The sequence below is a fragment of the Callorhinchus milii genome, unplaced genomic scaffold (genome assembly GCF_018977255.1).
Source record: "Callorhinchus milii isolate IMCB2004 unplaced genomic scaffold, IMCB_Cmil_1.0 Scaffold8, whole genome shotgun sequence".
Lineage (NCBI taxonomy): Eukaryota > Metazoa > Chordata > Chondrichthyes > Chimaeriformes > Callorhinchidae > Callorhinchus > Callorhinchus milii.
The window spans coordinates 1,376,933-1,392,710 of NW_024704749.1; the positions used below are offsets into that span (position 1 = coordinate 1,376,933).

A 15,778-nucleotide genomic window follows, 5' to 3' on the forward strand; every position below is an offset into this window, starting at 1 on the left:
GGGGGGGGCTGGCACTGCAAAGGGGGAGGGAGTGGGGCTCTGCAAGGGGGAGAGGAGAAGGGGGGGGGGGGGCTCTGCAAGGGGGTTGGGAGGGAGGGAGGGAGGGGGGGTGTTAGTAGCAGAGAGAATTCCCATTGCTTCTCCCCCCCACCTGGTCTGCTGCTTTAATGCAAAGTTCACCAGCGGATAAACACACACACCCACAGAGATGTTCTGAGCAGATGTGCACCCAAACCATTGATTGCAAATAAATAAATACATGTATTTCAAATGTTTCATGATCAATGTTAAAGCCCCCTCCCCAGCCCCCCCCCCACACACACAATACACCCCACCCACAGGAACAAGCAGCTTCTCTCCCTCCCTCCCTCTCTCTGTGTGTGTGTGTGTGTGTTAAATCCCACCAGGCTTTTGTTTCATTGCAACTTGACGTTTGGTTTTTTTGTAGTAAATTTTCTCTGTGTGTGTGTGTGTCTCTCGCTGCGTGTCCGACTCTGTTGCAAATCTGGATTTACATAGTGTGTGTGTGTGTTGGGGGAGGAGGGGGCTGTGTGTGAGCAAACAACGTGCAGTGTTATAATCAACGCTGCAGCAAACTGACAAAGCTGCTGCCCCCCCCCACACACACACACACAGAGACACACACACACAGAGAGACACACACAGAGACACACACACAGAGACACACACACAGACACACACACAGAGACACACACACACAGAGACACACAGACACACAGACGCTCCACTCTCGTGTTCTCGAGTTGCAAAGTTCTTTAGCTTTTGCTGCTGAGATTCTGCTCTGATGTGCAGTTACACAGCAGAGGCAGACAGGAGCGCGCGTGTTAGTGTTATTATATTATAATCACCTGAAATCAAACGTGTGTGTTTTAAATGCAGTTGGAGGAGAAACGCCTCGGAAAGCCCCCAACCATAGCGCATTCCAGCTACAGACCCCCCCCCCCCACACACACACCCACACACACACACACACACCCACACACACACACACCCCCCACACACACACACCCACACACACACACCGCCCCCCCCCCCACACACACACCCACACACACACCCCCCCCCCCCCCACACACACACACCCACACACCGCCCCCCCCCCACACACACACCCACACACACACACCGCCCCCCCCCCACACACACACACACACCCACACACACACACACACACACAGCGCCCCCCCCACACACACACACACACCCCGACACACACACCGCCCCCCCCCCACACACACACCCGCGCTTTTATTTTGCAACGTCGGTTGGAGTTTCACCAACTGGTAAAAGGGATCGGAATGAATACGATGCGATATATTCATTACTGACACGAAACGTCATATGAAAGCGTTGGAGATGTGAATACACGCGTTGAATGGTGTGTGTGTGCGGCACAGCACAGCCTCCCAGCACAGCCTCACAGCACAGCACAGCCTCACAGCACAGCCTCCCAGCACAGCCTCCCAGCACAGCACAGCCTCCCAGCACAGCACAGCCTCCCAGCACAGCCTCCCAGCACAGCACAGCCTCCCAGCACAGCACAGCCTCCCAGCACAGCACAGCCTCCCAGCACAGCACAGCCTCCCAGCACAGCACAGCCTCCCAGCACAGCACAGCACAGCCTCCCAGCACAGCCTCCCAGCACAGCCTCCCAGCACAGCACAGCCTCCCAGCACAGCACAGCACAGCCTCCCAGCACAGCCTCCCAGCACAGCACAGCCTCCCAGCACAGCACAGCCTCCCAGCACAGCCTCCCAGCACAGCACAGCCTCCCAGCACAGCCTCACAGCACAGCCTCACAGCACAGCCTCACAGCCCAGCACAGCCTCCCAGCCCAGCACAGCCTCCCAGCACAGCCTCCCAGCACAGCACAGCCTCCCAGCACAGCACAGCCTCCCAGCACAGCACAGCCTCACAGCACAGCACAGCCTCCCAGCACAGCCTCCCAGCACAGCACAGCCTCCCAGCACAGCACAGCCTCACAGCACAGCACAGCCTCACAGCACAGCCTCCCAGCACAGCACAGCCTCCCAGCACAGCCTCCCCGCACAGCACAGCCTCCCAGCACAGCACAGCCTCACAGCACAGCACAGCCTCACAGCACAGCACAGCCTCACAGCACAGCCTCCCCGCACAGCACAGCCTCCCAGCACAGCCTCCCCGCACAGCACAGCCTCACAGCACAGCACAGCCTCACAGCACAGCACAGCCTCCCAGCACAGCACAGCACAGCCTCACAGCACAGCACAGCCTCCCAGCACAGCACAGCACAGCCTCCCAGCACAGCACAGCCTCCCAGCACAGCCTCCCAGCACAGCCCAGCACAGCCCGGGTGTGGGAGATGGCTGTTATCGAGCTGAGCCTCGTGGCTTTCACTGTTTTGACTGTTCACAAACAGCTTTACTCGTAGAAAGACGTGAACTTTTTTTTATTTTTCGGGGGGGGGGGAGGGGGGGGATTAAAAACTGCGTTTGCACCCATTTCAATTTAATTTCTCGCCGGCAATGATCCTTTGTTGTTTCAGTGCTCATCTCCCCCCCACCCCCCCCCCCCCCCCCCCACACCCAGTATCAAACACCCACAAACATTTTGATTCAATTCAAGCACAACACGGTGAAACCTTCCCTGCTCCTGCATGCGACTATTGCAAATCCCGGGTTCTCTTAAAAGTATTACAGTGTAATTCGACACAATTTTCCATGTTCCACATAAGTAGTTCTACATAAACATCTTGAATAAGAATAAACATCGCTCAATCGAACACCGTTTGTGGGACGTTGCTGTGAGCAATGAATTGGCTGCCGCGTTTCGCCCACAAAATGCACAGTCAATCCACTTTACTCTGTGTAGCACTTTGAGATGTCTCAATGCCGTGATAAGGTGCTGTATCAAATGCAAGGATTATTATTATGACCTAATTCCGGAAAGTATCAGGTGCAGGTTGGCAAGAGTCAAAGCTTGGGGATCCCAGAACGTTAGGGTAACTGCTGGAGTCCAACCAGCTGTATCGCTTGCCATTTTTTATTGCTGTCTGGCCAGCTTTCCTGCTGCTTGTCCAGCTAGGACCACTCTACCCGTTAGAGCTTTGGGTGCAGGGTTAACAGGAGCTGAGTGAGATGACTCCCTGCCCCCACTAACTGGTCTGCCCTTCCAGGTCCTGCTGATGAGCCAAGTGCTGCCACCAGCAGTGCCCTGGACCCACCTGGCTTAGCAGCTGACTACCGAGACCGCCGCAGGGGGCTGGCTCGATTCCGACATTCCATTGCCCAGCATGTTTCCTTGGAGTCAGTTCAGCTCCAAGGAGACCCCGCTTAATTGATCCTGAGAACAGGGACAGAAAGCCCAATGGTGGGCAGCTAGGGTGTGGGACGTAAAGCAAACTGAGCGAATAGAACAGCCAGATCAGTAGGGTTGCAAGAGGTCACAGAGGAAGGGTAGTGCAGGGATTTGACTGCGAGGTCAAAGATCTTGAAACCAAACCAATGGGATGGGGAGCCAGTGGAGCTGAGTGAGGATGGAAGTAAATGAGCAAAATCTTAGGAAAGTTTCCATACTCCACACACCTCTGTTTACCTAGCAGTATGTAGGAACCCAGTTATTAGTCAATTGGAGGATTGCTTTCCGGGGGTAATAATCCCTTCAAAAAAAGTTTTTTAAATAATAATAATTTGGTCACTCAATAACTGGCTACCGAGTTTTGCTCACAAAATATACAGTCAATTCACTTTACAGTATATTCTGTGAAGCACTTTGAGACATCTCAACAACATGATAAGGCGCCATATCAAATGCAATGATTATTATTATTAATATTATTAATGGAGGCCCTCAGAACCTGGGTGGGAGAGGACATGGGCTGCAGAGTTCTGGTTGAGGGAATCCAGTGAGCAGGGCATTGAAGAGTCAAGCCAAATAGTATGAATGTATTAAAGATTTGCCGCATAAGGTAAGATCTTGGGACTTGCAGAATTAAATGAAGAATTCAGTACCGCTGCTTATTTAAATAATTCAAATTAAATGGTGTTAATATAATAGTGTACTTTGTATTTCAAAGAAATCAATTTAATAAAGTGACCCGGGCACCTTTAGGGAATAGAACTACCAACTCTTCACAGGTTCATGCAAAATACACAGTCAATTCACTGTACAATATATTCTGTAAATTGCTTTGAGGCGTCTCGAAGAAGTAATAAGGTGCTATATCAAAAGGAAGGATAATTATTATTATTATTATTGATAGGGTAGTTCTGTGAACTTTGAATTTTATTGTGATATAATTGATTTGAGTATCATCATAAAGTTTTCTTTGGAAACATCTTAAGAGCGTGCTGAAGCTTGGTATTATTTGATGGGTGGAGTAATATTTTATTTTGCATGCAAATTTTGGCAATGGCTTTAATTGAATGTGGATTTTACAATTTCTATACAATATGGAATTTGTTGATCTGATTGATTGTATTCAAGTTCTTATGATATAAAGAGCAAGAAATGACCAGATCATCTCCCTTGCAGGAGCCACAACTCAAATTATGGAAGTGTCCGTTTAGGTCCACCCTTATCAAGGTTGTGGTGTGTAAAATAAATTGGATTGCCAATCCAAGAAGTTTAGTACAAGTGTTATCGAATTTGTATCTTGTTGCAGTTTTGCCATTCCTAATCTTTGATTACATTTATTTAAAACTAGCTGTACCCATTGCAGCTACGCTTGCGATCAGTTCAGTTTCATTTAATCGGCCTTCTCTCTTTCGTCTGACATTTTTAAATGTCCTTGAAAGGCTTGATCTTCGCTTCTAAGGCATCTTTATTCCTTAAGATTAAGAAAATGTGCTATTGAACTCGTTAGAATCCCTTGTTCACATATTTGCACACATATCCTTTTGGGAGGACTCCTGTAGAAAGACTCATGTGGGAGGACTCACATTGGGAGGACTCCTATAGGGAGGACTCACGTTGGGAGGACTTGTTGGGAGTCCATACATATGTGATAAGCTTGTTTAGGTTATGAATGGAGATCTCCCCCACCCACCCCCAAATATGCCCATGACACTTCCCCTGTCGGTTAAACAGACACACAGACAGACATTTCGTCTTTATTAGTATTGATGTATCTCCCCAGAAAGATGTATGACGTCTGTCGCTATTTTGTTGCAGAATAGCATGCATAGCTTTTTGGGGCTTAACTAAAGCATGTTTTAATATAGCTCATCAACGATAGAATACCCCCCCCCTGAAAAAAATATGCCCATGACACTCCCCCATTCAAGACTTTTCTGATGAAGTATAAATCATGTCTCTATGTCAATCGATTATTGCGTTCTTGGCAGACAGACAGACACACAGATACACAGACATTTTGTCTTTATTAGCGTTGATTACTACCCACCTTTGAAAGGGGGGTAAGCGGGGTCTCCTTGGAGCGGAACTGGCTCCAAGATGACATGTTTGGCAACAGGTTGGAATTGAACCCAACCTCTGGCAGTCTCGGTAATCCAGTTCCTGAGCCAGGTGGGTCCATAGTATTCCAGGGCACTGCTGATGATAACCTAGCTCATCAGGACTTGGAACAGCAGACCAGTCACTAGGGGCAGGGAGTCATCCCATTCAGCTCCTGTTTGATCATGTTTCATCATCCTCCCTCCACAGGTTGCAGATCAACAACAAGATTACATTTGTATAGCACCTTTCATGTCAGGAGGACGTCCCAAGGCGCTGGACAGAGTACAGCATTTTAGACCTGAGCTGGGGTCGAGGTGAGTGGGGGGGAAGGGAGGGGAGATTATCCAGAACTCTGCAGCCCTTGTCCTCTTCCGCACTAGGCTCCGTGACCCTATCACCCCCATCCTTGCCCAACTCCACTGGCTTCCCATCACACAGAGGATACAGTTCAAGATCCTGGTCCTTACCATAAAAACCCTCCACGGTCTTGCTCCCCTACCTCTCCGACCTTCTAAACCCCTACCACCCTGTTTGCTCCCTCCGCTCAGCGGGCTCCGGCCTGCTTCACGTCCTCTGCCTTACTTGCCCCACTATCAGCGGTCGGGCCTTCCACCACTCTGCCCCCACCCTCTGGAACTTGATCCCTCCATCTCACCCCCTCCTTCGCCACCTTCAAGACCCACCTCAAGACCCTCCTCTTCAACCATACTTTTGATTTGCCTGCTTCCCCCCCTGCTTCCCCCACCTCCCCCATCCCGACCCTCAACTCGGGTCCGTAACTCTGTCTGTTCAGCACCTTGGGAAGTCCTCCCGACGTGAAAGGTGCTATACAAATGTAAGTTTGTTGTTGTTGTTAACCCTGCAAGCCAAAGCCCTAACAGATAGGATGGGCCTAGTGGGACAGCTGGCCAGACAGCAATATCAATAGCAAGCTATGTGAGATAAAGAGTTGGGTACCATCTGCAAACAAAAAAAATTGCGCTTTGGGATGTCCTCCCGACGTGAAAAGCGCTCTATCAAATGCAAGGATTATTATAAACAAGTGGAAGTGGAACAGTATCGGGGTGGGGTGGGGTGGGGGGGGGGTGGGGTGGGGGGCGGTGGTCTGACAAAAGGTCATGGACCTGAACGGTTAACTGATTTTCCTCTCTCTATGGACGCTGCCTGACCGGCCGGGCGTTCCCAGCCACTGCTGCGGATACAGTCGGGGAGGATGGGAACGGTGGCGTTCCAGAGGGGCGGGCGGGCGGGCGGGTGGGTGGGTGGGTGGGTGGCCCCCGTCGCCCCCTCCCTCCCCCCCCCTGTCCTTCCTTCCACACCGACACCTCGTGAACTGGTCCTTTTAAGAAGGAGACTGACCACGTGTGACCAGAGTGTGGGGGAGGGGGAGGGGGCGGGAACCTGAGAGGGCAAAGTTCAGCCAGTGGGGGGAGGGGCGACGTGTGCGCATGCGTATCCCGGCCGGCGGCCAGGTGGCGGCGCGCGCACGCGCTGTTCTCGCGAGAGCGACGCTGCAGCCAGTGACTGACTGACTGAGAGGAGAGAGAGGGAGAGAGGGCCGCGGGACGGCCTCAGCCCCACACGGCCGCCATGAGTATCCTACAGAAGATCGCCGAGATCGAGGCCGAGGTAAAAAAGGGGGGAAAAAAATTGCGCGCGCGAGCTGTGCTGTCCCCGTGTCTGGCCAACGGCGGGGGGGCGGCCTGGGCCCAGCGGGCAGTACCCCCCCCACTCCCTCTCCCCCCACTCCCTCTCCCCTCTCCCCCCCCCCCCTCTCCCCCCCCCTCCCCCCCCCCCCCCTCCTCCCCCCACCCCTCCCTCTCTCCTCCCCCCCCCTCCCCCCCCCCCTCCCTCCCTCCCCCCCACTCCCTCTCTCCCCCACCCCTCCCTCTCTCCCCCCCCCCCCTCCCCTCCTCCTCCCCCCCCTCCCTCTCTCCCCCCACTCCCTCTCTCCCCCCCCTCCCTCTCTCCCCCCACTCCCTCTCTCCCCCCACCCCTCCTCTCTCCCCCCCACTCCCTCCTCCCCCCCACCCCTCCTCTCTCCCCCCACCCCTCCTCTCTCCCCCCACCCCTCCTCTCTCCCCCCCCACTCCCTCTCTCCCCCCCCTCCCCTCTCTCCCTCCCCCCCCCTCCCTCTCTCCTCCCCCCAACCCCTCCCTCTCCCCTCCTCTCCCCCACTCCCTCTCTCCCCCCCCCTCCCTTCCCTCCCTCCCTCCCTTCCCTCCCTCCCTCCCCCCTCCTTCTCTCCCTCCCTCCCTGTCCCTCCCTCTCTCCCTCCCTCCCTGTCCCTCTCTCTCTCCCTCCCTCCCTGTCCCTCTCTCCCCCCCACTTTTCCCTCCCCCCGCACTCCCTCCCCGACTTGTGAGAGGAAAGATCAGCCCATGGGAGCCCTCTCCCCCCCCGGAAAGGGCCTCCTCTGGAGCCCCGGTGTGTGTGTGTGTGTGTGAGAGCCCAGGACCCGAGTGTGGAGCAGGAAGGAGGAGAAGGGCCACAGAGTGATGGAGGCCACTCCTGCTCCTCCTCACATCCCGGCAGCTCTGGGGAGTGGGTTGGGTCTATTCTCATGGCACCTTCCCTAACAAATAGCAGCCCCCAACCCCCCCCTCCGCCCTCTTCACTGGCACCAAACTCAGCTCACACCAGGAATCAGTAGGAATTTTCCTCTTTTGTCAAACTTCCCTACACCGTATTGAGTACTTATTCATTTTTCCTTAGGGGAAGCTCAACCACAATAACTTGCATATATATGTATGTATAGTGCCCCTCACCCAGGATGGGGTCCCAGGGCACTTCAATACGAACCTCAACTCATTCTTGCAGAGCGGTTTGTTAAGCTAGAATCTGCCTGGATTTGCACATGTTCAGTCTACGTTGGTTGTAGTAAAGTGCAACCCCCTAGTTGTAGTTGCACAACTGATATCATAGAGGGGAGAGATAATTGGGGGAGAGCGGGATTTTAAATGATTTTGGAGGAGTGAAGACTTGACTTCAGATTACCAAGGTTCCTTCAAGACAACAGATTTGGTTCATTTGGTTTATTGAATAATTTTCCCCGTGACCAATCGTATAAAAATCAATTAATCTGAGGCCAGATAAACGCTGGGCCCAGATCACCACCGTCTACATACAGCGTGAACCTCACCTCCCTCCCAGAGAGGCCACTAACCCCGAAATACAACAATTGATGTTCCGTTGTAGTTGATGTGTGGTGTTCACATCAAATCAGTGATATGGTGTTATTGCTGCTGATTGCATTATCATGGTGCATTTACTATTTGCTGTATGTGAGTTATTCAAGATCCTCATCCTCACCTACGAGGCCATTCACGGCCTCGCTCCCTCCTACCTCTCCGACCTACTATCCCCCTACTTACCTGCCCGTACCCTCCGTTCCTCTGGCTCCGGTCTGCTCCACATCCCCCGCCCCAACCGCCCTACCATCGGTGGCCGGGCCTTCAGCCTCTCAGCCCCGAGGCTCTGGAACTCCATCCCCCAGTGCCTTCGCCGCTTACTCCCTTTCCTCCTTCAAGGCCGGTCTCAAGACCTTTCTCTTTGACCATACCTTCAGCTCCCCTCTCGACTCTCTACCCCCTCCTCGCTCCCTCCCTTCCCTCCCCCTGACAATTTCCCCCCAATGCTCGGGTCCTGACCCAACTGTACAGCGCCTTGGGACATCCTCCCGACGTGAAAGGCACTCCATAAATGGAATCTTGTTGTTGTTGTTATAGTGATTTCCCTATTCATATGGTGTTTCCCTAACGTGCTATTTTTGTTTCTTGGTCAGATGGCTCGAACGCAGAAAAACAAGGCGACTGCTCACCACTTAGGGCTTCTGAAAGCCCGTCTCGCTAAACTCCGCCGAGAACTTATCACTCCTAAAGGCGGGAGTGGAGGTGGCCCAGGAGAAGGTATGATCACATCTGGTGACTTTGATAATCAGTATATTTTTCAGGCACTTGAACTTCCACTTGCAATTGCTGTTATTGTTCAGCAGATGAACGGACTTGATTTTAACAGAGATTTGAAGCAAATACAGCCTAGTCTGATGTGGTGTTCATTGGCTCAATTTCTTCATTGTAAGGGTAGTTGTGTGAATTAAGTACGAGCAATCTCAACCAATGTATGCTTACGGCATTAAAACATGCATAGGGTATCCGGGTTGGAACACAGGAAATGTCCAGTAAGATTGAAACTTAGTCTATCTCACTCAGCTACTCACTGGATAAACTGGAGAGATATCAGGAAAATTATTTAACCAGATTCTGTTTTTAAACACATCTCATCCTTAATTCTTAATATGGAATATTCTTAGAGTTGTGGCATTTTTGTTGCACGACATATGACAATTATATCTGAATTGTTTTTTGATGCTAGGGTTTGATGTTGCCAAAACTGGTGACGCTCGGATTGGGTTTGTGGGGTTTCCTTCTGTTGGGAAATCAACTTTGCTGAGTAACCTGGCTGGAGTGTACTCGGAGGTTGCTGCATACGAGTTCACCACTCTGACAACAGTACCAGGTGTCATTCGTTACAAAGGAGCAAAAATACAGGTATGAGGTAAAGACAAACCTGGGATGTCATAGAGACTCGTGGGCTATTGTACAAAACAACAATTTTCGTGCTTTTCTAGGTCTAGTGTTGTTATAATAATAAAATAATAACCCTTGCATCTGATATAGTGCTTTAGCACGTCTTCGACGCTTCTTGAAGCGCTTCACAGAATATACTATAAAGTGTATTGACTGTATATTTTGTGGACGAAATGCAGTAGCCAATTGCGCACAGCAGCGTCCCACAAACAGTCTGGATTGAGTGACCAAAATTANTTTTTTTGACGGGATTATTACCCCCAGAAAAGCAATCAGCCAATTGACTAACTGATGCCAGTATTGGACTGGTATCAGTTGTCTCTTAAAATCTGCAATGTAACCTTGGTTGCAATGCCCAGCTGTTTCCGTGTACTTTTTTCTCACAGAGCATTGTATTTAATGTGGCCTGCAGTGAAGGTAGAAATCAAATCAAGAAAATCTGAGCTGAGGGGTAGTGTATCTCATTGTTTTGCTAATGAGTAGTGTAATGGAGTGATAGGGACCCCTGATATAAGAATAATATCCTTATTACATCTTCGAGACGTCTCAAAGTGCTTCACATAATATACTCTAAAGTGAACAATCAAAAGAAATTAGCAATGGAGAGAGCAAAAGTAGGGAATACATGAGATGGAAGAAATTTGTATGAGTGGAGCTTTAAAAAAAAATCTGTTTACTTTTACAATTTTAACAAGCAAATGGTTTATTACATGGTTGTACATTTCCATTGAAAATATAAATTGTTATCTGTTTTTGATTCCTATATAGTTGCTGGATCTTCCAGGTATCATTGAGGGAGCCAAGGATGGCAAGGGTAGAGGGCGACAAGTTATTGCTGGTAAGTAGTAACTTAGCATAACTAATGTGTACATTTTTAAAATTGTTATAATAATCCTTACATTCAATATTGTACTGCTTTAAGTCGTCAAAACGTCTCAAAGCACTTCAAGTGGTTTACCGTAAAGTGTAGTGACTATTTTGTAGGCAAATGCTGCAGCCAATTAAACTGGGAGGAGGGTAGACCTTTATCTTGTTTATAAGCATGGACAGAAAGTTTAACTGTAGGTTTTGTTGCTTTCAGTGGCTCGAACCTGTAACCTGATCCTTATTGTGTTGGATGTGCTAAAACCATTGGGCCACAAGAAAATCATTGAAAATGAGCTGGAAGGGTTCGGGATCCGACTCAACAAGCAACCACCAAACATCGGGTTCAGGAAAAAAGACAAAGGAGGCATGAATCTGACGAGCACAGTGAGTGAATCATTTTGAAATTAGATGAAAAATGTCTAGATACCTGCGCCAATTTGCCCTTGCATCCTCTCAAGATGACGTGTGACACTAATTATATAATAATCTTTGCATTTGATACAGCGCCTTATCACGTTTTCAAGACGTCTCAGAGCGCTTCACAGGATACATTGTAAGGTGAATTGACTGAATTTTCGTGGGCGAAATGTGGCAACCAATTGCGCACAGCAGAGTCCCACAAACAGTCGTAGATTGAGCGAACAATTTATTATCATTTTTTTTCAAGGGATTATTATACCCGGAAAAGCAATCCGCCAACCGACTAACAATCAGGTTTCTACTTACTGCTCAGTAACCACAGGTGTGTGGAGTAAGGAAACTTGCCCAACGTTTTGCCCTGCCCAGTAATTGAATCCAGGTCCTCTCGCTTGTGAGGCGAGTGCTCTACCCACTGAGCTGCAGGATTTGGCTCTGCTATTGTGGAGGGCAGCACAGCAGCATGTGCACATCCTGTTCTTATCCACACTCAACCTGCAGGGGATTCCATAACAATTTGAAGTGAGGATCTGGCTGAGGGGAACCTGGCTGACTGTGTTCCCAGGGTTTGACTTTCAGATTGTTCAGCTTGCCTTTTCTTTAATTTGTAAAAAACATACAGTTTTCCATCTCTTGTTGCTTCATTTCAGGATGTTGTTTCGTTTCCTACATTTAATACAGTGCAAGCAAGAAATCTGGGTTCGATTCCTGGGCAGAGCAAAACGTTAAGACAAGTTTCCTTACTCCACAAACCTCTGTTTACTTAGCAGTAAGTAGGAACCCGTTTGTTAGTCGGTTGGCAGATCGCTTCTCCGGGGATAGTAATCCCTTCAAAAAAAAATGATAATAAATTGTTTGCTCAATCCACGACTGTTCCTGGGACACTACTGTGCGCAATTAGCTGCTGTGATTCACCCACAAAACATAGTCAATTCTTTACAGTATATCCTGTGAAGCGCTTTGAGACGTCTCAAAGACGTGATAAGACTATATCAAATGCAAGGATTATTATTTTTATAATTAGCAATATTTGGGTTTCTTTGTAGACAATTAAAGGTTTGTAACTTTTGAATGATCTGTTTTTGCAGTGTGTGCAAACCGAGTTGGACTTGGAAACTGTGAAGAGTATCCTTTCTGAATACAAAATCCACAATGCTGATGTCACATTGCGCAGTGATTCAACGGCAGATGACTTGATTGATGTTGTTGAGGGAAATAGGTAAGTGCTCTCTCTCTTACTCTGGGCCAACACGCACTAGGTGTGATTAGCAGTGAATGGATGTTTAAGAATGCCTGGTGTAATTTGATAATATATCTGACACAATCTCACATTGTTTCAATCTATGATTGAGTAGGTTTATCCCGCTCATACAGGAGCCTAATGCAGGAAAAGAAACTGACTGCAGAGTTCTAGATACTCTGTTCAAGTCCTGGTTGTATCGGGCTTTGGCCTTTCAACCCAAATCTCAATAATAAAAACATTCAACGTTAAAGGTTAATGTCGCTTCTGTGAGACCATCTAAACAGTTACTCGGGGTAGAATGAGTAACTGCAGAGTCAGTTACCTTTGAATATGTAAACAGAATTGTTGTCTTTATATAATTACAGAGTGTACATTCCCTGCATCTATGTATTAAACAAAATTGACCAGATCTCGCTTGAGGAGCTTGACATCATTTACAAAATCCCACACTGTGTGCCAATCTCTGCACATCACCGCTGGAACTTTGATGATCTCTTGGAGAAACTCTGGGATTACCTGAAACTTGTCCGCATGTATGTATCTATTATTCAGAATCTGGGTTATTGAAGTAGCTGACATTGCTTCTGTTTGAAAAACTTAATTACAAAATTCTTGCATTTTGTTGTACTGTCTTATGTCATCAAGACCTCTCAAAGTGCTTCACAGAATTTTACTGTGAAGTGTGTTGAATGCATTTTGTAGGTTAATGTGACAGCCAATTTGTGCATAGCGATGTTCTACAAACAGTCATGAAGTGAATGACCTATTTTATCTGGGCTGTTGTTGGCTGGGACACTGGGAGAAACTCCCTTCTATTTTTGAATAGCGCCCTGGGATCTTTAACGTCCTGAAAAGGTAGATGGAACCTCAGTCTGATGTGTCATGTTCCTCCGGCACTGCACCAGTGTCAGCCTGGACTGTGTGAGTTTGATATAGGGCTCAGACCCACAACCTTCTGCTTGGAGGTGGGCGTGGTACCAAGTCAGTAACACATTGATTCTAAAATGGTTGTTTTATTTCTGCAGTTATACCAAACCCAAAGGACAGTTGCCTGACTACACATCACCAGTTGTGTTGCCTGACTGTAAAACTGCAGTGGAAGACTTCTGCTTGAAAATCCATAAGAACTTAATTAAAGAGTTTAAATAGTAAGTAACATTGTATGCCTCCACAAATACAATTACAAATGTATATTTAAGTAGCACATTTTCACATTGGGAGGACCTCCCAAGCAATTATTATACCCAAGTATTCACTGGGCACCTGAGCTGCGGAGCAGGAAAGGTAATGGAAAGTACGGTCAAGGAGGTGGGTCTTGAATGAGGTGAAGGACCAGATCAGGGATGAAGTTCCAGAGAGTGGGGCCAATGGGGCTGCGGAGAGTTTGGGGACATGAAGCTCACTGCGTGAAGGGAGCAGCTGGGTCAGTAAGGTTTGAGGAGGGAACATTGCAGAAGGTGGGGTGGGACCATTGGAGGGATTTAAACGTGTGAATGGGGATCTTGAACTCGATTCACTAGATGGGGAATCAACAGAACCAAACGCAGGAAAGGGAACTGACTGCAGAGTTCTAAATAAGCTGCAGCTTGTGCAGGAAAGAGCTGGTGGAGTCTAGAAAAGCATTGCTGAGGATCTCGGTGGCCCAAGGGGTGGAGGGAGCTAGTGGCGAAACCGGCAATGTTATAAAGACAGGGTGGGGGGAGATAAAAGCAGGTAAGTGGGACTGAAAGGATTGCACTTGAGGGAGTCGGCACAGACACGATGGGCCGAATGGCCTTCTGTGCAATAATTGTTTTGGTTCTACCCTAAAAAGGATGTTTTTTAGCAAGCTGCTCTTGCAAAAATGGTACCTTGTGTTTTTTGGTGTCAGAGTGCCAAGGCCTCAGGTTTGGTGCAAGGCTATCCATTTATAGGCAATTCCTTCTTGTCTAATTATCACCCACAGCCCCGCAGAGCTTGCTCCCTTCCTATCCTGGGACCTTCATGTTATATATATATGTTCAGTGATGAGTTAGCTCAGCACAAACCTGGGACTTTCGTGGTCAGGTTTTACCTGATTAACCTTAACTCTTAGAGATAGTTGCAGTATGAAGAGAACTGAAAACTCACAAATCCTGCTGTGTTTGAGAAGCAGTTCAAGATGCAGGACTCTCTAGGTGGGGAGTTCTGCAATCTGAGACTGTGAGGGATAGTTTGGGCCAAGGCCGTCTGCAAGAGGCTTTGGAGCAAGTTGTGTGCTTGTTGCTTGGTGGCAAGTGTCTTGTTTAGGCGAAAAAGAAATAAACAAAAATCAATTAAAAAAAGCCTAAATTCAGAAGAAATCTGCAGAAACACTAGTCCAGTGAGCGAGTAGTAAACTTATGGAACAGGCTCCCGAGGGAGACAGGCGGTGGAAGCAGAAATGTTTGTTTCGAGAACAAATTAGATAGATTTCTGCTAGAAAATAATATCTGGGGCAAACAGTGTATAGTTTGGGACACGACATGTCAAGTGACTGCCAGGATGGTGGAAGGCAAACAAGATGGACCTTGGTCTTCTTTTGCCAACAAATTCTTACGTTCTTATTCAAATGTGACTGAGAGGCCGGCAATTAATGGCTGTTTTCAATTCCAGTGCTTTGGTGTGGGGCGCCTCGGTGAAATACAACCCGCAGAAAGTTGGCAAGGACCATGTGATGGAAGATGAAGACGTCATACAGATAGTCAAGAAGTAGACTCAGACACTCGCCCTGATCAAAGCTCGGGCTCATTTCCCTGTTGGGGATGTGTGTCAGTTCGTTACAAGCAACATCTGTACCTTGGGAAAGAGAGCAAGATGGAGAGCAAGTGCTAAAAACCTTTCATTCTGACCAGACCATAATCAATGCTTTCCCTTAAATACACACCAGACATTACATTCTGAACATTTCAGGAGTGGAGCTATCAGCAAGTTGCCTTTAACCTTCAGTGGTTACCTATTTCACCCAAATAAAATGTGCAAGTGTAAAACACATTCACTGCTGAAGTGTCAGTTGCTTTAAATTTATTCCAAGGTTTGTCTATTTACTAAACTAAAATCTTATGGGCTGAATCCCCACAATATACTGTACAGCATGTTTACGATGGCAGAGGATCTTAAGGTGTGCCCTTTAAGGTGTGTGCACAAGATTTGTCACTGTTATTGGATATCCTTGTGGGGGGGTGGGTGTTAGGGAAGGAAAGAGAAG

At 48.5% G+C, this 15,778-nt stretch overlaps 1 protein-coding gene across 1 annotated transcript; it reads left to right on the forward strand.

The window, feature by feature from the left end:
* Positions 1-6,904: 6,904 nt before the first annotated feature.
* drg1 (developmentally regulated GTP binding protein 1) lies at positions 6,905-15,564 on the forward strand. The gene is made up of 9 exons (XM_042337753.1): positions 6,905-7,086; positions 9,242-9,365; positions 9,832-10,007; positions 10,815-10,884; positions 11,128-11,297; positions 12,419-12,549; positions 12,939-13,106; positions 13,599-13,721; positions 15,187-15,564. The coding sequence occupies exons 1-9, from the start codon at positions 7,048-7,050 to the stop codon at positions 15,284-15,286; spliced, it is 1,101 nt and encodes a 366-aa protein (XP_042193687.1). The 5' UTR covers positions 6,905-7,047; the 3' UTR covers positions 15,287-15,564.
* Positions 15,565-15,778: the final 214 nt, after the last annotated feature.

Bases quoted from the DNA above. Each gene is read 5' to 3' on its own strand.
- drg1 (XM_042337753.1), top strand. From the start codon at position 7,048: ATGAGTATCCTACAGAAGATCGCCGAGATCGAGGCCGAG. The intron at 9,366-9,831 runs GTATGATCACAT...TTTTGATGCTAG, and splicing joins TGGAGGTGGCCCAGGAGAAG to GGTTTGATGTTGCCAAAACT. The intron at 10,885-11,127 runs GTAAGTAGTAAC...TGTTGCTTTCAG, and splicing joins AGGGCGACAAGTTATTGCTG to TGGCTCGAACCTGTAACCTG.